The sequence below is a fragment of the Bombus bifarius genome, unplaced genomic scaffold, assembly GCF_011952205.1.
Source record: "Bombus bifarius isolate JDL3187 unplaced genomic scaffold, Bbif_JDL3187 scf7180000007977, whole genome shotgun sequence".
Taxonomy (NCBI): domain Eukaryota; kingdom Metazoa; phylum Arthropoda; class Insecta; order Hymenoptera; family Apidae; genus Bombus; species Bombus bifarius.
The window spans coordinates 4339302-4365211 of NW_022884362.1; the positions used below are offsets into that span (position 1 = coordinate 4339302).

At 33.0% G+C, this 25910-nt stretch overlaps 1 protein-coding gene across 4 annotated transcripts in view; it reads left to right on the plus strand.

Moving 5' to 3' along the window:
• The window catches only part of LOC117204030, a 149277-nt gene that overhangs the window by 104069 nt on the left and 19298 nt on the right, over positions 1 to 25910 (plus strand). For all 4 annotated transcript variants that reach the window (XM_033441027.1, XM_033441028.1, XM_033441026.1 and 1 more), the window contains 2 exons: positions 12222 to 12394; positions 20986 to 21150. In XM_033441027.1, the coding sequence (XP_033296918.1) occupies positions 12222 to 12394; positions 20986 to 21150 (338 nt within the window). The remainder of the gene's footprint in view (positions 1 to 12221; positions 12395 to 20985; positions 21151 to 25910) is intronic.

Genomic DNA, 25910 nt, shown 5'->3' on the forward strand with positions numbered 1-25910 from the left:
TCGTCCGATAATTCGCAACATTTCCTCCGCTTTCCTTTCCAAACGTTCATACTTTTTATTTAGTGCTTACGTTCTTATATTATATTTTAACTGTACTGTTTATCGTATTTAATCTGATAATTGTCTGATGAGAAAATGTAACGCGTAATCCTATGTCGTTGAGTGTTAAACGTGTACAATTAATTTTTTGAAATATTAAAATTGTTCTTTAGTCTGAAATATAAAGAAGGAACACAAATGTTGTGATATTTACATGGAACATCATTTAGGATTACAAATGTTTCGTAAATTCCAATTTTCTACTCATATAAATAATTTTTCCAACTCTAATAATTCAATAAGTCTTTCGGAATTTCTTTAGCTTCTTTAAAAGCTTAGAATAGTCAAATAAATTAGACATTGACATAAACGAGTCTGGTTGTCTATGGAAAATACGCTTGTCTATGGAGGATTAATAATGAACAATAACAAAATTAATAATTCCAAATATTTAAACTTTAGAATTTTTAAACAGATGTTACCACTACTATGAAAAGTGTCCAAATACTTATGAAGTAGTATATGTGTGTTTTACATTCTTTTTTATTTCTGTTAACGTTAACTAAAAATTTTATCCAAAGCATCTACGTTGCTAATAGCACTATTTTTGTTAATGGAAGGATGGAAATTATGCGAGGATTACCTTCAAGATGTGCACTGAACCTATGAAATTCAAACTCCATGTGCTTCTATGTTATGTAATTTTACGATATAAGTATATGTATCATTCATAATTCATAATTCACATAGGAAAGTGAAATTGTAATCTGATTTGGTGCTTCTACTTTGCTGTTACATGGCGGAATTTCATTTAAAAAATTCGTTTGTGCTCCGAGAGACAAAGAGCATAATTCCTTTTTACGATTCTTTCATGCTTTTATAATTTTATTTAATTTCAATTATTAATCCTACAAAAACGTTCTGCGTTCTGGACCGATGGAAGCTTGTCATTTGCATTAACTGTGAATTTAAAGAAAAAATTTCTGGGAAGGGACAAATTTATAAATGGGTGGAAACATTTTAATAGTTACGTTCTATTGAAATATTGTACGATAGGAGGAATGTACAGAAAACATTCCCAAGAATGTTGATTAACATGTTGAGAAACTAAATATCTATCTATTGCTGTAGATGCAAAAATCGATATTATCTGTAAGAGTTACATAAATCTAATATATATAAAAATTATATGAAAAGTATGTTAATGAAGTTCGTTATAATTATCAATTAAGAGACAATGAGAGCAAGGTATTACGTTTAGGTTGCGTTTTTTACTTCATATTTAATCTATAATAACTTTCAGTAAATTAGTAAAGAGGAGGATTTATGTTCTTTTTACATGAAACATTGTTCCAAACGATAAAGGTATATTTTATTCCATTGATTAATTTATTAAATATCCTAATGTTAAATATCAAATGAAATATAATATTTACATAACAGTGTTTTTTCTTACAAATATGTACAGTGAAATAAAGTCTTCATAGAAATAAGAAACCAACAAGAAAAAGATATCAAATACTTTCGAACCTATTTGCAAATTTCCTATTTGCAAATGAACCAAAAAACAAATCTTCAAGAATTGGATACACGAACAAATTACATGTGTATGTTTAACTTAAAAAAAAAGAAAGAAAAAAACAAACACGAAGATAAAATTTAAACGATTCTTGAGATCGAGTCTCAAGCCTCGTGTTTGTCAAATCCAGGTCTCCGCGTATCTCATTACGTATCCGAGAAGAAAAATCCACACAAGTTTCATCTTAACCCCTCTCGTACTAAAAAAAAATCTCAAAGGGACTCGGCCTGCTTTCCAAGTCTCGTCTTCGCGACTTTTTTTATTTCACGGCCGGTACACTCGATCGTGGAGTGGTCTAGCTATCTAGAAAACTTCCACATCGTTCGTTTAAACTCGTTTTCCAGTTGAACGTTGGATGCTGTATCATAGCTCCTCTTTTACTTTACTTTTCTCGATCGAGGCGTGATCCGTCGAGTCGGCTGCTACGAATGAAAATTCCGCTCTCCGGAAAGAGAGATCCTTTCCCTCGTAAACACGTCTTTATTATTCAACCTTCTGTCGGCTGCAAGTGCACGCCGACGTCCACTGGAATGGCAAATTAGCTGTGAGCTACGACATGTCTGCTGAAACTCTCGAATCCGGAATGGTGGCGGTTCGAAAGGGGTGAAAATGGAATGTACGGAGAGGGGTTGATTTCGAATGGTCAGTGGAGTAGATAGCGTTTAATAGGGTGAATAGGTAGGAGGAGAGAGAGAAAGAGGGAGAAAGAGAGACAGAGAGAAAGAGCTTCAGAAGACTATCCATCAATGCCCAGGCCTGCACACACAACACATCGAGATACGTCCTCATCTTTCTCCGCTCTGGCCATGCGATCTACACACGCAGACGCGGACACGCAAAGAGAATGTGTCGGCGAAATAGATGACCGTAGTACCGGTATTCCGATGAATCTCGAAAATAATCTTGAGCCTGTCGTTTCCTGGTCGCTTCTGTCGTCGTTCGTGCTGTCTTCTTGATTTCGTACGATGACTACAAAAGACGTTGATACACCTGTATAGTTATTGTAACATTTACATATGCTTTGTCAATGCGAATTAAGTTTAAGTCTGGGATGAAAATAAATGAGCAGATAGTGTAAATAGGGATCGATGAAGTTTCGTTAAGTACTAAATCGTTTACACAAAAATGTACATATTGCGTGTTGATTGATAATGATCAAAAAGATAGACCTGTCTCTGATCATTAATTTACCATTAATTCATAGATCTACATTTTAGAAGCATTTTTATGAACAGTAATATATATACTAACTCCATCAATTAAAAAGTTGAGATTCTTTAGAATTGACTATTATTTATATGACCCCCTTGTGATAAGTTATGTTATGAAAATATTTGAAGTGATTAATATCTTACATGACCTTCTTTTGTTGCATTAAATAGCAACGTTTCTTTCGAGAATCCTATCGAATAATTTTTTAATGTATTTTCTATCATTCTCTTTTGTAGTATTTCAGAAGGATATTTTTTGCTGTGGAGCTTCTATCCCCTTTTTTCCCTCCTAGAACGTACCCATACGTATTCTAAACATTCACATAGCTCAAGCTCTTATTTCCTGCAGAACATCTGTTTTCATATACTGCAGTTCCTTGTATTTTACTAAACTGTTTTTTAAAATTTGCTTAGCTGCTATTACTTCCAAGTGAAACTATATTGCGTTCGAGTTATTTACCTTTGTAATTAATATTTAATCTTTAATAAATGCACACTTTTTCAAATTCGATTTCCTCGGAAACGCCTTATATTTCCGACTTATTTCCTCGCGTAGAATCACCTCCAGTTCTACCACTAGCTACGGGACATCCTATATACTTCCATATCAATTTTCGCATTTAATGTTCAATTATCCGTTATCATAAGTGTATTATCAAGAAATAATAAAACTCACCTACGTGCAGAGATAAAAACGTACGTACGACGTTAAATCTTGACACACGGCAGAATACTATCAATTAACTCCACTTTTACGTGATAGGTAAAAAGACGCATAAATGCGTTTCGTCCTTTCCAAAAAAAAAAAAAAAAAAAAAAGGATCTCGCCTGTAACAATGGGAAAATGTTGCCTTTCACGAAAAAGACCCTGCTTTTAAATTAATTCTTTTCCGATGCATGGATCTTGGCGATGGAAGAAGGGTGTTGAAGTTTTAATCTCGCTGGTGGAATTTAACGAGCCACAGAACAGCTTGCAGATTCTCAAAGGCAGCTGACGACTCGTGTTTGCCTTTCTTCGTTTGAAAAGTCGTACGTTTCGGTATTCTTTTGTAACCGCGAAGCCAGCGCATGTAGAAGCTGCGAGAGCTTTCTCTCCTCCCAGTAGAAAAGCAACGAGAACATCTGATTTCTGTATGGGTATGCGAGAACGACGCGAAGTAATAATTATGCACGGAACAGAAATATTTGTGTCACTGTGAACTTTGAGAAATTGATTTGCAGCCGTGCGTTTACAACGTTATTCAATTTGGTTTGGTTTCCTGTGCATTTGTGAGTTCAAATTTAATTCGAATAGCGAGTCGTTTTATTATACTTAATAACAATGATTTATTAAAAATATTAAATATTTGTTACCTAACAATTACCCTGTGATTAATATACAGTTCAATCGCTATAATCCCTCGCTCTCGTTCGATTAATTATTTAATACATGTATATTATTATGCATTAGTCTATAGTATTAGTCTTATAATATTTATCGTATCGTTGAATTATTGCTTTCATACTCCTTCCTTTCTTTATTCACGTGGTATGTTACGTGTAAAGTGAAAGTACATTGAAAATATACCGCTTTAAGTAATTTATTGTTAAACACGTTACATCATATTTAAAGTCAACAACAAACAAGAAGTAATTATATGTATACATAATCTGTTTCCTGCCAGTCCATCATTTTTTATACGGCTTCGTGAACTTATCTAAAATAAGCGATTTGTAAAAGTTTGACGTCAATTAGAAATTGAATTAAAAAGCTGCCATCAAAATGAGAGGAAAAATGTACAAATTGTACTGAACGATGGCAATCAGATCGTAAGATCGAAATAAATCTATACTTCAATTTCGCTGTTGTTTTGTTATAGCTTAAACTATAGAGGAATTTATGTACTGGTTTGTTATCTTATATCTAATTTATCAATATTTGTTATCTATATTTGTAATCACTGCATCAAGAAACAAATGTAGAAACAAATATTAGAACGTTTATTCAGGTAGTAAAAATGATTAGTAAAGGTCCTGTACGTTTTTTATTTCAAAGGACTGAATTTTAAACGAGAACATGCTTTATCGTCGAAAACCCATCATATTTTACTATCAAAAATTTGCTTACGAAATTTTTCATGGAAATACGACGTCGTAAAGCTCACATCCACGCTGCATAATATTTTTGATAGTTTTAAATCGATGATTAGAGGAAAGTTAGTTTTCAAAGAATTGTTCTAAACGTTAGATACCTGAGAGCTATAATTAAGTCAATTTTATCATTTTACCAATTAACGGTATAACTTCTATGCAACAAATAATATGTCGACAAGTGTGTTAATTATAATTGTTTATTTTTCAATAATATGTATTTTTAGCGATACGTTTACCAAAATACATATATATATTTGATACTTAAACGTTGTGTAAAATCCCTGTATAAAGTAGCTTGCATAGTATATTATTTATTATATTTCTTATCATTACATACATTGAAAATAGTCTTGAATATTACATATATTCTAAAAAAATATTTTGAGATACTTTTAACTATCATTTTCAATCCATGAACATGTCTAGCTGCACATATTGAACCATTTCACATCTGGCGCAATGTATTCTGACATATTGCTTGCGTCACATTGTAATGTAATTAGTTCCAATTTGCATAGTTATGCAGTTCCACGTAACACTTACAATTACTTTCTTTTGCCGATATATTTATATCTTGATCCTTTAATACAATTATAACATTTCTTCGTGTTCGCTGACCGTATATTTACAATAAATTTACATTCGATAAAATTATAAAAACAACTTGCAATTCCGAAATCTTCAAGCCTATTTTAAGATCCAAATTAAATCCTAATGGTGCTTCATCGAAATCTCAAATCCATCAGTGAACAATAGTCAAAAAATAATTACCTATAATGTCTGAAAAATAGAGAAAAAGAAGAAACAAATTACCTGCATCGTTTCAAAACTGAATTACATTTCGCTAATAACAAAAGTTATTTAAGTTATTTTAGAAGTTCATTGAAAGTTATTTACCATCAAATGACAGCTCTCATACCTCATTGCACGTTTCGACACGCGTGTCACGTAACGTGTCAGATACATCATTTTCCACCAAATAGTTAAGCAACTGTCATTACTAATGAACGTCTGCGAAAGGTATGACATGTCAGAAACGCAATTTATCACGAAGGAGTTAAATACACTTCAAACGAACACGCACCATCGTAACTAATTAATTTCGAAAATGAACCTACTTGGAAGATAAATCAACACCCGCCATTGGATACACATTTTATTTGACTATAATATCCCAATTGATTGTACAGATGTAAGATTTCGAAGCGTAACATTTAATATGCAGAGCATGCTGAATGGCGGTCGAAATTCCAGGAAACGCCTTGACCCACTTTTCTTCCTGGAAATGCGTACGTCGCGGTTGGATAGTAGTAGTAATAGTAGTAATAGTAGTAGAAGTAAAAAAAAAAAGCTACTGACTCAGCGTCTGTCAGTGACCAGCGCGCAGATAGTGAACATAAGGCAGGTCAGGGAAGGCATGCTTGTGAGAGGTACGATGATATGAGTGAGAGAGCGGAGTAAAGCGTTAAGAATTACGGTACTCTCCTTATTGTGATATCTCGGTAATGGAATGTCGTATCAAGATCAAACGAAAAGGGGTCCTTAATTGAACAGGATAGTTCAATGGTTCAAGTGATATGGGATGTACCATAATTTGTTTATTAGATTTTATACAGTTGTACGATGAAAAATGAGTATGTATTAATATGATATGGAATAAGTATTCTTTGTTTCTATTATTTATTTTATTCGTGCTGCATCAACTAGGATGTATGGTTATTAAACCTTTCGAGTAATCATAAAGTCTTCGAGACATTTTCATCCGAATCATATTTTTCCATTGTTGGAAAATAATTGTTATTGATATGGCTGATTTTTGGTCTTAGTTTTATACCTGCAGATTTTTTTCAGTAACTTTAGAAGCGACTCTTAACGTGAACATGAAAGTAAGACTGAGACATAAAAAATTAGAGACTATTTTTAAGACTATTTCAAGATTTATTATTATTATTATCATTTGATAGTTTTATTGCTCATATTGTTTAGATCTAAGATATAGAATAATTGATAACAGAAAACGTGTAAAGATAAGAAGAAAGAGAGAGAGCTATGAATCTCAAAGCATTTTAACGCTTAACTTACTTCTTCGTTTTATCTTAAAAGGCAGAAATAGATAAAAAAAAAATTGAGCTTTTACCTAAAATAGATTTGAGTAAATTATTGAAGCATATAAAGTGATGGAATGGTACGAAACCGAGTTTAATCGCGCTAAAAGCTCTGTATAACAAAGCACCTTCTACTACAGGTTGAATGTAAAGAAAATTACACGTGCATTTTAAATAATTATAAAGCCTATCATAAGGACTTCAGACAAAAAACGCCATTATGAAGACCTAAGACTTTTAAGACATCAATTATTATGCATAGCTTTTAATCATTGTTCAATCGTTATTATTAAATGGAATTCCGTGTAATTAAATTATTCTATTACTTATATACTTTTTGACAACTAATTTCTATGATTTCTTGAGAAACAAAATATGTACAAATGATATTTAATAGAAAAATATGAAGAAAACAATGTGTTAAAAATAAGCATCTAATAAAATTATTTGTTTGACAAAAAACTGTCAGATAAAAAATTGATCAAAATTCATGTTTATACATTATACGAAAGATGTAAACAAAGACGATAAATATTCTATTTAAAAATATTATATATATTGAAATTGCTGTCTGATAAAAAGTATACACTCCATATATACTCACATAAAAATATACTACGTACAATCGATATTAACAGTATTTGAGTTTCGTGAGAGCATGTAATTCGGTCGTTTTATCTTTCCGGAAGGTTTAATTTGCGGTTAGTCGGCACGTTTACAGAGATTGGCGATTAGAAACGTCTGACACGTATCTCTACGGAACATCGTAACAATGGCTATAAAACCGGACGTTGATAGATGTACTGAGTAGTGATAGAAGCAAGATAACTCGTATCGCTCTAATTCTTTCGAGAATCACATCAACGATCAGTCTTTTGTAATAATTTATTGAATTCGACTACTTGGACAAGAGGGCACTTGAAAAATTGCGCAACAAGGAATGCACACGTTGTGTCCAATTGATTGAGAGCAACGTAATGTCGATTTTTTCTCCTCTAGGATTAACGAATAAATTTCAAGCGTCGCAAATATTTAGAATTTAAACGTCCAAACAGATTTCAGACTAAAACATTACATCATAAGCAATATATTTTAAATAGTTTTGATTATTATTACTGGATCTTTCTGTGAAACTACATACTTATCGAATTTTATTTATCATTCAGAATATAAATTTTTACATCAGAAAATTGTGATTGTATAAGTTACAATTATCCGAAGAAGTGAGAGAAGAGTTAAATGACAATTATCGTCGTCGTTTATTCGATAAAAGTTATTCAACGTTTAGAAATACTTACAATAGAAGGTGAAAAAGAGTTAAAACACTCGTTATCGCCAAGTAATTTAAAAATATTCGATGCAGAGAAATATCTGGTCATTGAATGAACACGATTATCAATCAAATGTTTAGTCTGTGAAGCGTCAACAGAGATTTTTAATTTCCGTGATGTATTACTTTGATTATTTTTCAAAAATATATCTACCATATTTGCACATAATAAATTACATTTAAATCACCTCTGTATGATCTAAATATATAAATTACTTTTTTTTAATGTAATATTTCTTTTCGCGAATTCATGGACAATGATCGATCCGATTAGATCCTTTGAAACCTGCAGAAAAACTTGTCACACTCCATCAGGAAAGAATCTACCAAATGACGTACCATCCTTTGCTATCAAACTTGTTTATTAATTAAAATACAATATTCGATTTCACCAATCCATGGAGAATGATCGATCCGATTCGATCGTTGGAAATCTGCGGAGAAACTGACCGCATTCCACCAGGGAACAATCTACCAAATAGTATCCCATCTTTTGCTATCAAACTTTGTTCGCAATTATTCAAGCCGAAGGAACCGATAAAGAATTCAAGGCCATCAGAATCGAACGAAAATTAACCCTAGTCGCGGCGACATTAAATCGCAAAGCTTGAACCGATCGGAAACTCCGTCGCTGGAAACTTTAGTGATCATCCCGGATTCGATGGAGTTTAAGTTTTAAGTTGCAAACAGAAAGCCGGTTCTAGTCGTTATTTCTGACCCGTGAGGCGCGCTTCAATTTCCTCGGAATTTCTCGGGGCGGAAAGTATTTTCTGGCTAGGCAGAAATGAATGCTTAAATTACTAGGTCATAGCTAGGGGAGAACGTTCGCTGTGTCAAGACGCTTCAGTGATCGTTAGTCTGTTGATGTCCGTGACACCCGCGAAATTAACGGTCGAATGGCGAATTATACTGGATTTACAGCAATGGTTAAAGGACAGATGCCACTCCTGCACGGATCGTTCGTTCGAATAGTTGGTGAAAACGAGCTAAACAACCAGCGGCCTTTCGTATTCGATTCGTCGAGCTGCGTATTTAATCTTTGGGGAAAATTTCGTGTATATATATTGCGTATTTGTTGTGTAAAACGTATAGGAATTTCATTGACACTGTAACGAGACGCAATTATCATGAACGATATTGGTAAAATTTGAAATTAATCTGGAGGTGTATGTAAATGTTGCGGGATATTTGCTGTAAACATATGTTACACATGCCATACACAGAGTTAATATACAATGTGAATCGTTTGTAAACGTTAAAGGTGGCCCAATGAATATCGAGATTTATTAATGTAGTGGATAATTAACTCCTTTTATACTTTTGTGGTGTCTGTGAAATATACTTAAATATCTTGCAATTTCTATATATATATCTTCAGATTTGTTCCAGATTTAATGGTCAAGTCTCAGAACAGTGCTATAAATGGCCTAAAGAATAAATATAATATAAAGAATAAATATGTTTGTATACTCGAAGATGGTATCCCGCCAGGGGTAGCCATCCACGTGTTAATTAGCAATAAAGCTAGAAAAATTTAGCGAATGTTTAGCTGGACAAATTGTAAAGTACAAATTAAATAATAAAAAAAAATATATGTTTGCATGCATCAAATATGTTCATGTTTATTTTACGTAAAAAAATATTGAAGCGAGGTGAAAAAGAAGCTTCAGTGCGTAAGATTTTTTAAATAAATATCAAATAAATCTAATTGAGAACAAAATTTTAAAATCTTTCTTCGTCGAGGAAGTATGTTGTCCCGAAACTCATCTTACATGTTTCTTAACGATCGATTTTTTTTTATTATTTTTTAGAAACGTTGAAAATTGATCTTCTTAAAAAGAAAATTTATAATATTAATAACTGCGATCGCTGCGATCATTAAAATTAAAGAAAATTTCACGTCGAATTTTAGCCAATAGATTCCGGCTCAGGGATGAAATGGAATTTTTTATTTTAAATGGTCCAATTCTCGCCAAAGGACCAGCTATCGGTATTCCAGCAGAGGTTTCGATTCAAAATTTTCGGGTACAGTGATTGACTTCGCTATTTTGTAATATTTCTCTTTTTAAAGTAAATGGAAAATAAAACTAAAAAGTACATGTACTGCTGTAAAAAGAGAAGTACAATGTCCTTCGAAAATATAAAAAAATGTTCGTTTCTTTATTAACTAAAAGTGTACAATTCTTTCCAAAATATGGCAAACGTCGATTTTTATTAACAGAGGTGTTGCTCTGGCTTTCATTTTAGTATCGAATTGAATACGTGATAATAAATTCTACGATTATTGGCAGTCCACGCAATAGAGAACGCGTTAATAAAGGAGTGATTAAGTCCAGAACGTACATTAAGATTTAATTGATCGTCGGGAAAAAACGGGAAATTGTAGATATCTTTAATATATTGCAACCGATTCGTAAAAGCGGTTCTACATTTTTCAACTGTTAATAGAAAATCCTAGTTAATAGAAAATAATAATTTTAAAAGCCTATGCGTTGTTTATATTATTCGCTGTATAGTATAACTTATAAAATATTTTAGCGTAATAATAAATATTCCAAATATAATGAAGGATAAAAACGACGAGTAAACTTAAGATATTCGGGTTGTAAAAATAACAAAGTAATAAAATGGAAGATAGTACAATTTCTAAAAGAACTGTCTCTGTATCGTGTCAATACTTCATAATTCAGTCGTATAAATTTTATATTCCAAAACACCATGCAATAAGCATTACGTGTCTGCCATATTAAGAAACAATATAAACATGTTATCAAACGGCAACACTTTCGGCAACATAAACTCTTTATTATAATTTTGTATGAACTTAATCAAAATATTATTCGTAAACATAAAATAAAATATGATACACCGCCTATTTTTTGCATCATATCGTGCAAATTTACAAAAATTCAATTTGTATTTCCAAGAAATTTCATAAAAATAATTAACATTTCTATTACACAGAAATTGCCGGAAAGTAGCATAAGAAAATTTCGAAGCAACAAATCGGGCAGTATCGATCATTGGTCGAACCCGACTGTAAATGCAAATTCGCAATTTTACCGGTTGAATCAGCCAGAAATTAGACGTACCGGAGTTAGATTGGATTCGAGATGACGGAAATAGAGGCAGCAAATCAAAGGAACAGGATTATAGCAGTAGCAATGAAGGATAAAATTGCTGGAATCGACTGAACGAAAGAGTTTCTTAAGATTTCCTTAATTTTTCCTCAACAACTTCCTCAATTTCGACAAATTGTTCCAACGAATTGCTTTCGCTGTTCCCATTTACAATCGGAGTCATACTTCTGCAAAAATTGTGTCAGTTATGACAAATAACCTCTTTGAGATTTATCACATTCAGAGAAGTTACTCGGTTTTTGTAGATATGCAAATGGATTTGTTTTGTTTGATCTACTGTATTTTATGTTTGCAAATAAATATATTTAATTAATAAATAATGTTATTGTGTAATACAATAATATTTATAATACATATATATATAATAGTAATAATAATATTTATTGTTTAAAGTATAATCTATGTTTAATTTGATAGATAACTGTTTAAAAGAGAATTGAATTGAACAGCTGTTCTTCGAATGATATAAATTAGGAACATAAATAATTTTCAAATACATTGTTAGTGCATTTATTCCTAATGACCATTATATTTAGGCAGAACTTAATGAACATAATAACTTATAAAAGCTAACGTTAATTTTCCACAAAATTGCTTGTTTAATAGATACTGCCTTGCGCATAGTTGGGCAGAATATCTACTCTCTCGTGGTAACGCTATAATTTCCATGAAAATCTGTTACAGACGGTGGCGTGGTGGGTGGTTCGAGAGCTGGACCGGTGGTGACTCCCCATACATTGGAGTTGACACCACGTGGTAGAGTTTTGCTGCAACTTGCACCGCCCGAAACTGCTCGAGCGTATTTGCCGCCGGAATATCGACCGGGTCGCGTATATTCGGACACCGATTCAGAAAAGGTACGCATTGCTAATTAGGCGCTGCTTTAACATCATGCAGGGTTAATTAGCAGAACAACTGATTCGAGAAGCCAGGCGTTTTCGTGCTTGTATATTAATTATCATTAACCATGTTTATGTATTAATTATTCATTGTTAGACATATTAATTATCAGGCATGCTTCTATATTAATTATTAATTGAGACCCGGTGAAACGTATTTTGACGGTTAATTGGAGATACGAGTCTGAGAACGAATGTGAGGTATAACAAAATAGGTGAGACGTGGATAAGGTAAATAGCGAATATATGTGGAGAAAAATACACGACAAGCTTAGGTTTGAGTAGATTTTTATCGAAATAAATAATCATTTCTAATGATGAGTTACTAATGAATGAGTTTTAATGATGAGATGTTAGATGCTATTTGTATATATTTTACTCATAAACAATAGATGCAAATTTTTTTACAACGTAACGGTACAGTAACGTTTTCAGAAAACGTTTTCGTTTCAAATACAAAAGTTTATGTTTCTAACGCAATTGACATGACGGAACTAGCAACTATTCCAGGACTCAGTTCAGAAAATATGCATTCAAATAAAAAGTTAGAGAGACAATTACTTTATTTGATAGCTAAATAATAAAATATTTCGAGGATAAATTTTGTGTTTATCAGAATAATGTAATGAATAATTACCTCAATATAACATTTATATATGTAATGCATTAATAAATAATTATTCCAAAATAATTATCATATTAAAAATTAGAAAGTACCTATCTACATATATATCAGAAAAATTAAAAACTTATACCTACAAATGAAAACTATATTTTCTCACCTCTTAAATGAAACATAGTAGCTAAAAAAAGAAATATATTAATATAAGATAAAAGAAGGGACTATCCTGGTAGATTCGAAGATGTAATTTCGACAAATGCGCAATATTTTATAAGAAACAATATTAGTTCAGATATTTGTTGGTCAATGTAACGTATGCAATCCAAAAATCAAATCAAACAATAGTTCGCAATATATTAACTATCAAAATTATTCTTCTAAAAAAGATAGGAAGTATGACTTAACAGGTCAAATGACCAGTTTCAATATTTAATTTATATCCATCATTATTGTACATTCATCATTATTTCTTTTTCTTTTGTTCATCTAATTTTACATAAATTCTTATATTATCTGATTAATCAATTTCTCAATTTCTGTTAGTGCAATATGCAAGTAGTACAAATGTCCGATATCTACTTAAGAAGATGACAGAACGATATCACACCGCTATGTAATACATAATTAACGAAATTAATTAGCCATTTAAGCGTAACGTCTTTCAACAGAGGCACACGTCGCGTGTCAAGCCAGGTTCTTAAAATGTCGTAATTAAGCTCCATTCACGCGGTCCAATTTCCTCTTGCTCGTGTCACTTAAATCGTGCTTTGAATTTCTTGACCGGACATTTTTCCATGAATAGGCCGCGTTTCATTCGAAATGAAACAAACACGGTCGTAATTCGTGCCAACCGATAATTAATCGTAGCCAAGATGTAAATGCCCTTTCACCTACGATTCCAGTACCATACGAAATTTCGTCGTGGAACGCGAAACACTGATGCAAACACAGACGAATCCCGACGAACGCGACAAACGAATCAGCGTGCAAATTGTGTATCGGGAAATTAGCGGTGTATCTTCTTTCTTTTCGCCCGCATTCGCGGTTTCACACGCAGCCGTGATGTATACGCGCGAGCGCGTGAAATATTTAATTTGACAAGGAACCGAGGGATGCAGGCGGTTCAAGGATTTTATCAATTTGATCGAATTAAATGGCAGCGGAGAGATACGTCGGAAAATATTGTGATATAGAACCTAGCTAGAATAATTATTATTACCACCAATTAAAGTCACACGTGTGGACAATGTTGTATGAAATATTCGCGTTTTAGGAGCGTGATGGAATACCGTGGATAATCGCACATTTCGACAAATTAAATTTTATGAAATTTTGTTTTAATACAGTTACACAGTGTGTCCGAGAGTTTGAGAGACAAATTTTATATGTGTATTCTATGGGTCTAACAAAATAAAAAAAATATTACATAAACATGAATGATTTAAAGTTCGTTTAATATCTGGTTATATTTTCGTGGCTAACACGCGTATATAAAGCAATTAAAGAGATAATTGCTTTATAGAGATAAGAGATAATAATTATAAGAGATAATAATTTCGTATTAAAAAGAAGGAAACTGTATTGTAATAACTTTTCTCCTTTTTATATATATATATATATGTCGGAGATGAAAGGACATCGAAGCCTCCCCTTTGGAACTCCGGGATAATCCCCTAACACCGTAATCTAGATTCTATCATAGGCGTAATTAAACAATTGTCGTCCTTCGATCCGATTGTATTTGTTCGAGATTTGCGATAATGAGCTTGGGCTCGAGGCGACAGCCAGTCGCCGAACGTAGCCGCGGTCACGGGATAGAGGCTTTGTTTAACAAAGGTACGGAGTAATTCTATAGCTCTCCTTAAAAGAAATATTTGTAGCGGCACGCGACAGTAAACATTCCAACGGTTTCTGTCCCGTGGCTCGCCACACGCAGATCCTATTCTTCGGGTATGTTGGTTACCAGATGCCGACGCGTCTTCACAGTACGTGATCAACTAGCCCGAGGGCCGTTATAAACACTAAGATCTAGTTACCTAAAGTCCTTCAAACAGACAAACAGTCTTTGTCCCAACTACGGGAAGATAGGGGAGACCTATTTTTTCAACAAACGACGTCTCCTACTGGAAACTTTCCTTCGAGGGCGGTTAGCATCTTTTTCTAACTACCGATATGGAGATTGACCAATTAGTAGCAACGTCAATTTCCCTTACTTTCTGAACGAAGTCTATCCTCGACGAATCCGATGATCTCGTGTCCTTAGGCACACCCCATTATAGTTTTCCTCTGTGGCATCATCGGAACGGGGAAGTCATTCCCTCTCGCGATCTCACCGGCTAAAGAGTAACGTCTTTACGATCAGCAATTATTCAGACTTAGATTTCGTGAGAACGTTCATCTATCATCCCATTGACCGCGGATTCGTTATCGAACCTGAGACCATTGTCACTAGTGTCGCGAGCGCCTAACCGCCGTGGTTGATTGTCGAATCTGTGTTATCCATACTTGTGTTAATAAACCGTATCTTTGTTATACCGCAACGACGATGGCTAATTTCAATGAAGATTCATTGAACACCCACAACCCTATCCTCAACGCCACCCCGACATATATATATTTTTTTTTTTTTTTGTCTCTTCAATATCGTTATTTAATCAAATTCCATCCGTTAGCTGAGTTTCTGCTTGGTATAAAACATTTTATTTGCTCGTAAAGCGTTGGATCAGGGATCGTGACGTGTATTAAATTGCTAAACTCGGTGTTTGAGGTGCGTAAAAAAACGAAAATGCAATTAAAGCTCTGTTGAAAGAGCGCGTGTCGAAAAAGCACGGAAAATTTAATCTACATTATTATACAAATAGGGTATTCTAGTAACCTTACTCTGGTAGAATACTCTATTAACAAATAGCGTAGCTTTTTTAGCGTAATTTATTTTCCGTAATTTATTTTAGCGTAATTTATTTTCCTCGTGGATTATTTTCTTGCCAATATTTTTTTTCCATTAACATGTATATAATGTCATATACCTATTTTAATTTTAATTTCGATTTCATTCAATTAAAACTTCGCTATCAGTCAAAACAAATTCATTCTTCCTTAAATATAAATTTCTCGACATATATAAGGAACGATAAATATATTGTTTATTATTAATTATTATACTATTATTATACTATTATTATAACTATTATACTATTTTGATAGATAACTGCCCAAAGGGAAATTCAATTGAACATTGAATTGAACAGATCTGTTGTTCGATAATTATTAATAAGGTTGTGTAGCTTTCTGATTGTAATAAATTTACGTGACTTTAGTATTGAATTAGTCTGAGAATTATTAATAATTAATTCATTACGGTTATAATTCTCTTTACGTAAGTAAGTTTTCAATGTAACGTTAATAGAAAACATCTTTTCCATGATTAATTATATACATAAACTATCTATTAATTTTTATTATTCGTAATGTTAATTGTAGATCACGGATTATTTACCGGATTAAGAATTTCGTGTTATTGTTCTCACTCAATGGTTTTTAATACTTTCTCCACGATCCATTCATATTGATATTACGATTTCTGATGATGATATACGTATAGTTTTCCACTAGCATGATTTTCTTGTTAACAACACCGTTTCTCTTTTACGAAAACAGCCAGCTCGAGTTTCATTGATTTTATTGCAACAGTTTCGTGGTAAACAATTTCCAATCAAGACTACATCCCACGTAAAAAAGAGCAGTTACACAGTCTACCTCAATAATTGTAGTACAATCAGAAAGAATGTGATTCCTCGTGCAAACAGAAATAGAAAATACAAAATAAAGCAAAAACGAAATTTTATTTATTAGAAGATCGCTACATATTCCAAACAGAACATTTGGTATACTCGTCCTTCTCGAACTACGTTTCTCTTTTTTTATAGCTCGGATTCCCATTTTGGGGAGGCTGATGATCGTCAGGAGGGTCGTGAAATGTTTTCTAGCGGATTGGCAGAATTATTTTCGGTGGTAATTATTTCTATACGAAATTACACCAGTAAGGTTTTTTACGTTTAATTATTTCAATATCGTTACAGTACAATATTGTACTAATAGTTCAAATAATGTATTGTTTGTACATATTTCATAATGAAATAAAAGTGACTCAAGCTGCATTCTGATGGGATGGTACCTAATTCTTCGTGGCAAAATTAAAACATTCAGTACATTTAAAAAATTATGAAATGCTTATCGACATCTACTGTATTATATTTATAATCTGTATAACACGTGTTATATCATACAATCATTGGTTAAATGAAAAATATTTCGAACATTTTCCAATGAAGACACTTTTCGAAAAAAGTCAAGGGTGAAATTTCTTTTAAACTCCCAACGACATAGTTTAAACCACAGAGGATTAAAAAATATGGGAAATGTTCACGCGTGTTAAATATTCCATATTATTTATTTTTGATTATTTGTCACAACGAGTCTTCAGTAATTTCTTAAACCTTCACTAGAGTAAATCTTAATTCACTTTTGACGAATAGAAAGTTTTCTTTACAAAATTCGTAAATGCTTTTTTTTGCAAATATTAAGAAAGAAGGAAAATTCGTACATTGTTTCGTTATAATAAAAACGATCTTATATTTACCTATAATATAGTGCCACAAAAGAGAGTAAAAATAGAGAGAAAATATTAAACTATCCTGTCTCGAAAAAGGTTGGAAAACATTACTCTACAGCAGAACGTCACGTGGAAGAATTTTATTTTAGTTCACATTTCCAATATGTTTTTACACGAGAAGAAACATCCCTCTGTCGGTACGAGCTATCAACCAACGCGACCAACAAAGACACCCTGTATACGGATGAGAATGTAGAAACGCTCGAAGTTTATTTATTGTACCCGCCGTTTATTTTCCCTTTAATCTGCACGAGATAAATACCGGCTAGCTGAAACAACGGACTTCTGTCCAGTAGCAGACAGGAAAGGAAAGAATACCGGGAAAGAGGGAGGTAGAGGGTGGGAAAAGAAGCGAAGGAAAAAGATACAGAGGCGTCGAGAGACGCGGGCGTATTTAGTTAGGCGATGCAGCGGCAGAAAAAAGATTTAACGATCGGCTCGTTAATTACGCGAATAAAGTGCACGTGAAATTGTCTGATTGCGTTAATTACGGACTGTCGTGAAATTGAAACCTTGACGCTTCTCCGCGATATTACGTTTGACCAGTTTATCCTTGCTTTTCTATTATTATTTTTTGATTTTTGGAAAGAAAGAACATCTTTTTCCTTTTCGTTGTGAGATACAACGAAAAATCCAATAAGGTTAAATTGATTAAGATTAAATAAAATTAAATGAAAAAAAACACAGTATGAGAAATATTAATAATATAATACCATAATTGTGTATGTAAGATCAGTAAGAAAGCAAAAGAACGAAAGACCACTTACTTGCGATTTATAAAAAATTTAGTAGACCAGTTGAGAGGAGATTTTTGACAATCACGAGACCGAGCTTCGATGTCGACTACTAATTGTAATGAAATTTGATTAAATGGACAGTTCCATGTAATTTTAACAGGGGCAAAATGTAGGAAACAAACAATTTATTATTGCGATACTTGTCCCGACAAGCCAAGGATGCATCTTGGCAGGTGTTTTATAAATTATCATACAAAAAAATATACAGAAAAAATATTAAAAAATTATATGTTCAAAGATGTAAATATATATAGATTATTAGAGTATAACGTTTTTAAAGTTAATTTTTGTATAATGTCATTTCATGTTACCTACAAAATACTCGTCACATACGCGCAAAATCATCTCGAGTTGTTGCTCCGCCCGACCGAAATGGTCGTTGAGTGTAAAGGGTTAAAATCAGCCACACTGCGTAAACTGTCTCTCATCACAAAACAACTTTCCTTGCACGTGATCTTTTCAATAGTTAGCACTTGGCAACTTCCTCTTTCTCCAGTGAACTTTCCATAAAAGAAGATGCTGATGTGGTATACAAGAGAAACATTCTCCACTTTGTAAACATATGGTAACACATTCTTTTCACAGACTTTACAGAATTTTAAGCTGTAGTGCAATCTCTATTCTATACGCATATACATATCTGTATATGAAGAGCACAATCTGTAAAATATTTCAAGTAAAGTTTTTCCTGCAATACATATTTAATATATAAAGTATATAATACATATTTCTTTTCACATTCAAACGTTTGATTATCATACTCCTTGTATATATATTCTTCACTCGGTTTATAGTACTCAGTTCATCATTGGATGTACAAGTGATGAAGAAATCATTGACAGAGTTAATTTCGTTTCTGTAAGCAGTATTCAATATAGTAAGTATAATGCAGTTAGAAGCATTCATAGCAATAAAAAAAATCGAGCAAATGATACGAAGCACGAAAGAAAATAATTCTGGGGAACTATTCGTTTACACAAAAAATTTATTACAAAAAAGATTGCGAAGCTAGATTACAAGACCAAACAGAACATGACTTCTACAGACGTATAAGTGCAGTTTATGTTTAATTATCGAAAAAATTTAATTACCTGGTTCTTCCGTATTTGATTACTTCGGATAATCAAAGTCCTATTACATTAATTTCTATCTCTGCGTTTGTGTTCCTAAAAATATAAACTTGCGAAAATACATTTTTTTTTTATTTGGAAGAATTTTACAATCAATTCTCATTGGGAATTATAAGTAAATTATTCTGGCGTGGTTCTATGTCGTGTTTAATAAGTGTTTATTGTTTGTTTGATTCTAGTTGCGAAAATACGCGCAGTCTATTGATCAGTATATTTTCCCAAGCGACTTAATTCCATCCTAAACCTCCTTTCCCTCAAGAACCTTTTACTGTCAAAGATTATCCCTTATTTAATCTTACAGAAATCTGACAAAAAACAGGATCTCTGATAATCCGATAGTCTTATCAAGTCAAAAGTAATTAAAAATACGCGAAGTCAAGCATGATGAAAGACATTTCGTATCGGTAGAAACGACGAACCCAGCTCGTTATCACGCGGAAACGAATTCGCAATTTCATCGCGAGGACGACGAAAAGTACAGGTCTATACCAATACCATCCTCGCTACATACCATGTTTATGGGAATCTGTGCGCGTGGAATATCCAACGTTGATCACGTACGTGTTAAAAAAGATGCAACATGGGCTGGGAATTCTGTTTTTCGCAGATAGAAATCGCTCTTGTGTTTTACGATCATCCTCTTCTCTCAATTCCATGATCATTTTCACGAAGAATAAAATTTGATGGCTCTTTTACAACGAGATACTAGAAGGGAATATTTTGGCAACAGTTTTTCAAACAGTGAATTTTATAGTTATTATACAGTTGAAATAGCATAGTCAGCATTTTATCATATTTCGCAGTATGTTGTAATACTTGAAGTTTCAAGTGTTTCGTAATCTTTGAAATAAAAACGTTATACAGACTGTTGCAAAATAGTGTCCAAATATTTTAGATTGTGTGAAATAAATAAAGAGGCGTGGAATAAAGAGGATCATAAAACTTCTGCTTTTTTTCAGTTACGAAACGGTAGATGAGATACTTTAACCAAAGAGAAAATAGAGTTCCTGTTAAAGGATTAAATCGACCAAAACTCCACTTTCTTTATCTATACTTTTAATTATTTAAGTACAAGAAATATTAGATGAATTTGTAAATGACTATGGTCATTAAAGTCGTTATATGCTTCCACGTTTACATATTCTCCGTTTGAAAGTTGAAATTATTTTCTCATATTAGTCACGAACATTTTCAAAACTATTTATTTGTCAGACTTTATCTAGCTTAGCTTGGTGTAACCTGCAAAACTGTATAATATTCAGTTTTCTCCTTTTATCTCTTGAACAGCATTACGAGGTAAGCTTCACATGGAATTCCGGTGCTTTCAGATGTGGATGTACTCGCTAGGAAGGGCATTATTGGACACGACCCCGAGAGTCGCTGCACTGACAGGAACGGTTTCCGTTTCACCCTCGTCGGCACTTCAGTCCGTTTTAGCCGCCATGACGGAACCCGATCCACGAAGACGAGCTTCCTTGATGAATCTGCTAGACGTAAGTCTGTAAATCTAGCTGAAATTGTTTTTTGCTTTCCTCTTTTCTTTCCTGTACTCGAGATCTTTTGTGAAGATCGACTGTTTGCATCCTCGTTTCTTAAATCCTTTCATATGAAAAGTGAGTTTGCCTTCATATGAAAGCTGATGTAACGTAGCCAGAGGAATGAAAAGGAACGTTTCTTTTTTACTTTCTACGTATCTGATAACTTTTTCTAAATACAATTATGAAATTTGTATAGTTGTGTAAAAGTGTATAGTTCCTATTAATAATCCTTTCTTTTCAATATCATTTATTTTTCTGATGTGGGGTTGAAAAAAATAATAATAAACTAGAAAAAAGACACGTATTTAATAGTATTTACTGCTAATTTTTTTTTTATTTGGTATTTTATTTTTACAGTCAATTCTCATTGAGAATTATAAATAAATTATTTTGGCGTAGTACTGTAACTTGGATTATAAGAGTTTATAGTATGTTTGATTCTAGTTGAATCTAATGCTTCAATCTAAAGGGTATTGTCTTTTTAGTCTGCGTATCTGATCCGTCGTGTCAAGTAACTGGGTAACTAATGGGTTTTGGTGGTTGTTAACTCTTATATTATATCTGTTTCTGAACTTGGATATTTCTTCTTTAACTGTGGCTATCTTAAGGTCGTGATGTATTGTTTCGTTGGTAACGTACCAAGGTGCATATATCAAGGATCTTAGAGTTTTTGATTGAAATCGTTGGAGAATTTCTATGTTGGAATTACTCGCTGTTCCCCATAGTTGAATCCCATAGCTCCAAACAGGTTTTAATATGGCTTTATATAGCATTATTTTACTCTACATGTTTAAGTTGAAGCGCCTGCTAAATGATACGAAACTTATTCTACTTGGATCTAACTAGTTACCATATAAATACAATAATAGATGCAATAGTGTACGAATTATTTTACTCAGCCACTGTACACGCAAGATCGCTTAACTCTGTCACTGAGTCACGTCTCACTGTGAATACACGATCCATTATACCAGGTTTTGTCGTGCAACGTGATTCAGGGGACACATCATAATTACGAATGCGATTTATTCGCCGTTTTTGTAAGGTCGAAAATTAATTTTCGTGTCATGGCCAAGAGCAACGGGCGAGACGTTGTGAATCGCGAACGTGGTTGAAGAAGCAGCTGCATCGGAGTTGAATCGGATGCATGCATACGCGCGTTACAAACAAGAGGAAAATGGCTGGCGGCGAGAATAACAATGCAATCTCGTAGCTATAAAACGCAGGGGGGTCTGGTGTTATTGAAATTCACCGGTTATCCTATCCAGCCGAAACTTCGACTCGAGGTTCTTGTTGTCCGTTTGGACGAATCGTGAAACACACGTAGGGCGATTTGTACCGTTTGCATAATTTTATGCAAAGAAGAAGGATTCTGCGGTATACGCTGGGCGAAGCTTATCAGCGATGCAACGGGGTAGTTTCGCGAAACACGAGGCGGAAAGTTTCCAGCGTCCTTGAGTTTTGATAAATGAATCAGTGGTATAACGAGCGAGATGATAAATCTTTTTTTAAAGAGCGAGAACTTTCTTTGTTTTTAATCTCTTGTGCTGTGTCCTATATCTTATTTTAATCCATTTTGGAAACTATAATTCGGGTCATACAAATAAAATATTCAAACACGAAAAGTCTAATTTTTTGTTCTTTTAGAAAATGAGAAATTCCAAGTGAAAGATACATTGTAATTTTATCGCGATCTTTAATGTTATTTCTTTGCAACAGAGACTTTATTTTCGGCGATTTACACAAAAATATTGACTTACATTGAAAATATCATATTAACAAATATTTGTTATCATATAAGGTTCGTCCACCTTTAATTGGAAATAAACATTTCTGTATATTACGTTCTGTATATATTATTTCGTTTATCGATGTCAAATATTTGAAAACCAGTTAAATTCTACCCACCTCATATTACTTCTAAAAATAGATACATTATCGAGATATGTAACTAAAATGACTTTGAATAGTATTTGTGTAATATCATTATAGTATAGTTCAATATTAATTGAAGTAAATATTTTGCCGTGGAACAATACAATAATTACAATCAAATACGAAGTTATAATTATGTGAGCAAACCATTTATTTGTTGACACTACATATATAGGGTAGCGTGTATCAATGAGAACAGGACAATTATCGTGTTTACCAACAAATGTATTATTCCTTCTACGTAAATGATTCATAATTTTTATTATTGCATTCTGTTTGTGAACCTATTTTTTTTTATTAATTCCATTAATTTTATTTAGTCAAAAATCAACGATAGTTATTATTTATATAATAGCACAATGTGTCAGAGATATTTGAAAATCGATAATAAATTAATAGATATTTAGAAATCATAGTAACATGTACTTAACAATCAAACGTTATTAAAATAAAACATGAACATCTCACAGATTGATATTACAACGATATCCAGCTTATCGAACGTTGAATTTGGACGTGTTACGAAATTAATTTAATTTTATCTAAATTGATTCTATAAATCTGTCATGAAGTGGTAAACATCAAATTGATAAAGTAGATCAATTTTGCTCCTTAATCGTTCATTTAATTACTTATTGATTGCTATTATTACCTTAGGTCTTCTGAAAAAAACAAACACTCTGACATAAGTCTACAGTGATTCTACTGCTTGATAACGATACTTGAAACAAACCATGATATCTAAAGAACATGTGTCGTGAAAGCTATTCCAAGCCAACGGAATAGCTTTCATAATAAAAATAATAGAAAGTTTTCCAAACAGAATTTTTACATTACATTACACTCTTTAGTTCTTAAAATCTCGCTGCAATTGCTAGAAATAACATTGCGCGAAGTTTCACCCATAACAGCCTTTAGCAATTAATTTTTATTCTCACAATTTCGCTGGTACATATACCTAAATCGTTTTCAATTTTCTCCAGCACAGGATCCTGCTTAATCACCTGCAACAATTTGTACATCTCTTGCTTCGTTTTTACCTCTGTCCTCGTTAATTTCGTTTTAATCGTATCTAACTATGCGAGAAGCTACTCGATCGAATGGCGTCATCGCAAAGGGTTACAGATTATGCAATTAGGTCGATCGCGTCTGACTGCTATCATCGCGCATTGCCGATACAAATTTCATTAATATCGGAGCCGTGAAGGCCAGGGCGATCCGTCGATCGGTATATGGCGAACTCTCTGCAATCGCAAAGAGCACTTGAGCGCTTGCGAAGGCGGACATTCGAGGGCAGCTTTAATTCAATTATATGTCGCGCGAACATAGTGGAGGAGGCGAGTGGGTCGAGCCGACTCTACCAGCTTAATACCTAACACCTAGCCATTCTATGATGGTGTGGGGAATTTCAGTAATCTATGACCTTTCGTTTCGAAGAATAGTAAAGGCAGACGAAAATAATTAAATTCGACCATTTGGTTTTGCGCGCGTGAAACGTGCGTGTTCAAATACAACTTCGACTAGATATAGCGTTTCCAAAATAATACTACTAACTAGTTTCGTTATTAATATAAAATGAATTTATAAGAATGATCGATTTTGGAAATCGCAGATTTTTAGAAGGAAGCTGTTGTTATAGTTTCTTCACGTAGGTTTGCCTTTCTTCATGATATTTTTTATAATTTAATTTATGCATTGAAAGATTGCTTAGGTAGATAAAAGGATGTTTCTAATCTTCTCCAAGTATTAAATGTACGTTTTGAAAAATATGCATAACTATTTCCCAATTTGGAAGATATAAAACAATCCATAGGTTGCTATCTAAGCTACTAGGTTGCCTCGTGTTTCATCCATGAAATAAAATGTTTTTGATTATTTGCACTTTTATTTTTATTTTATAATGCAATTCATATACCGGAAGAAGCCAGCTATTTGGATATAAGAGATAACATACTTAACCCTTTAACCTACAACTATGGGCATAACTCGTATTAGATGAACGGGCATAGCCCGTGTGGGGCATAGCCCGCATCGGGCATAGCCCGTGTGGGGCATAGCCCGTGTTGGGCTTAGCCCGTATCCTATAATTCTCATCTATAAGCGTAAAAATATTCTTGAGTGCGCCAATTCAAAGGTCGTATGCATAGCTTAAAAACACCAAGGTGATCAATTTTATAAATTTAAATGTATAAAGGAACGACAATTACAAAAATAATTTATGAAAATGTTTCTTCGAATTTTCAATTACTGACGGTATCTCCTTACAACAAATAAATTTAAAAAAATATGATTCCCTTTTTCAAACGTTGAATACTATGAGATTGGTGTAAAAGACTCATGTGCAAATTTTTTTTTATTATCTAATTTGTACTTTACAATTTGTCCAGCTGGACATTTGGTAAATTTTTCTAACTTAAGTGTCAAATAACATGTGGATAACTACCCCCAGCGGGATACCATTTTCGAGTTTGACTATTTTATTTCTTTAGTGAGGTGAGTGGGATGTTTTCTTTTTAGTCATCATCTGCAAATGAATACAGTCTGAGTGCCAACCTTAGATTCGCGTACCATACAATTTTCTTAAATGTTTCTCAAAAACTCTATCCTGTTCCTGTAGCAGTGTACGGAAACAGTTCACCATTAATCTTGATTTTTATTTTTAATTCATCAGTCATTCGTTCAACCGTTTAATCTCAATGTATCATCAACTACTACTCGAATATAAAATTGACTATAACTCAATACTATGTATATCAAACAATGAAAAGTTAAAGTATTTT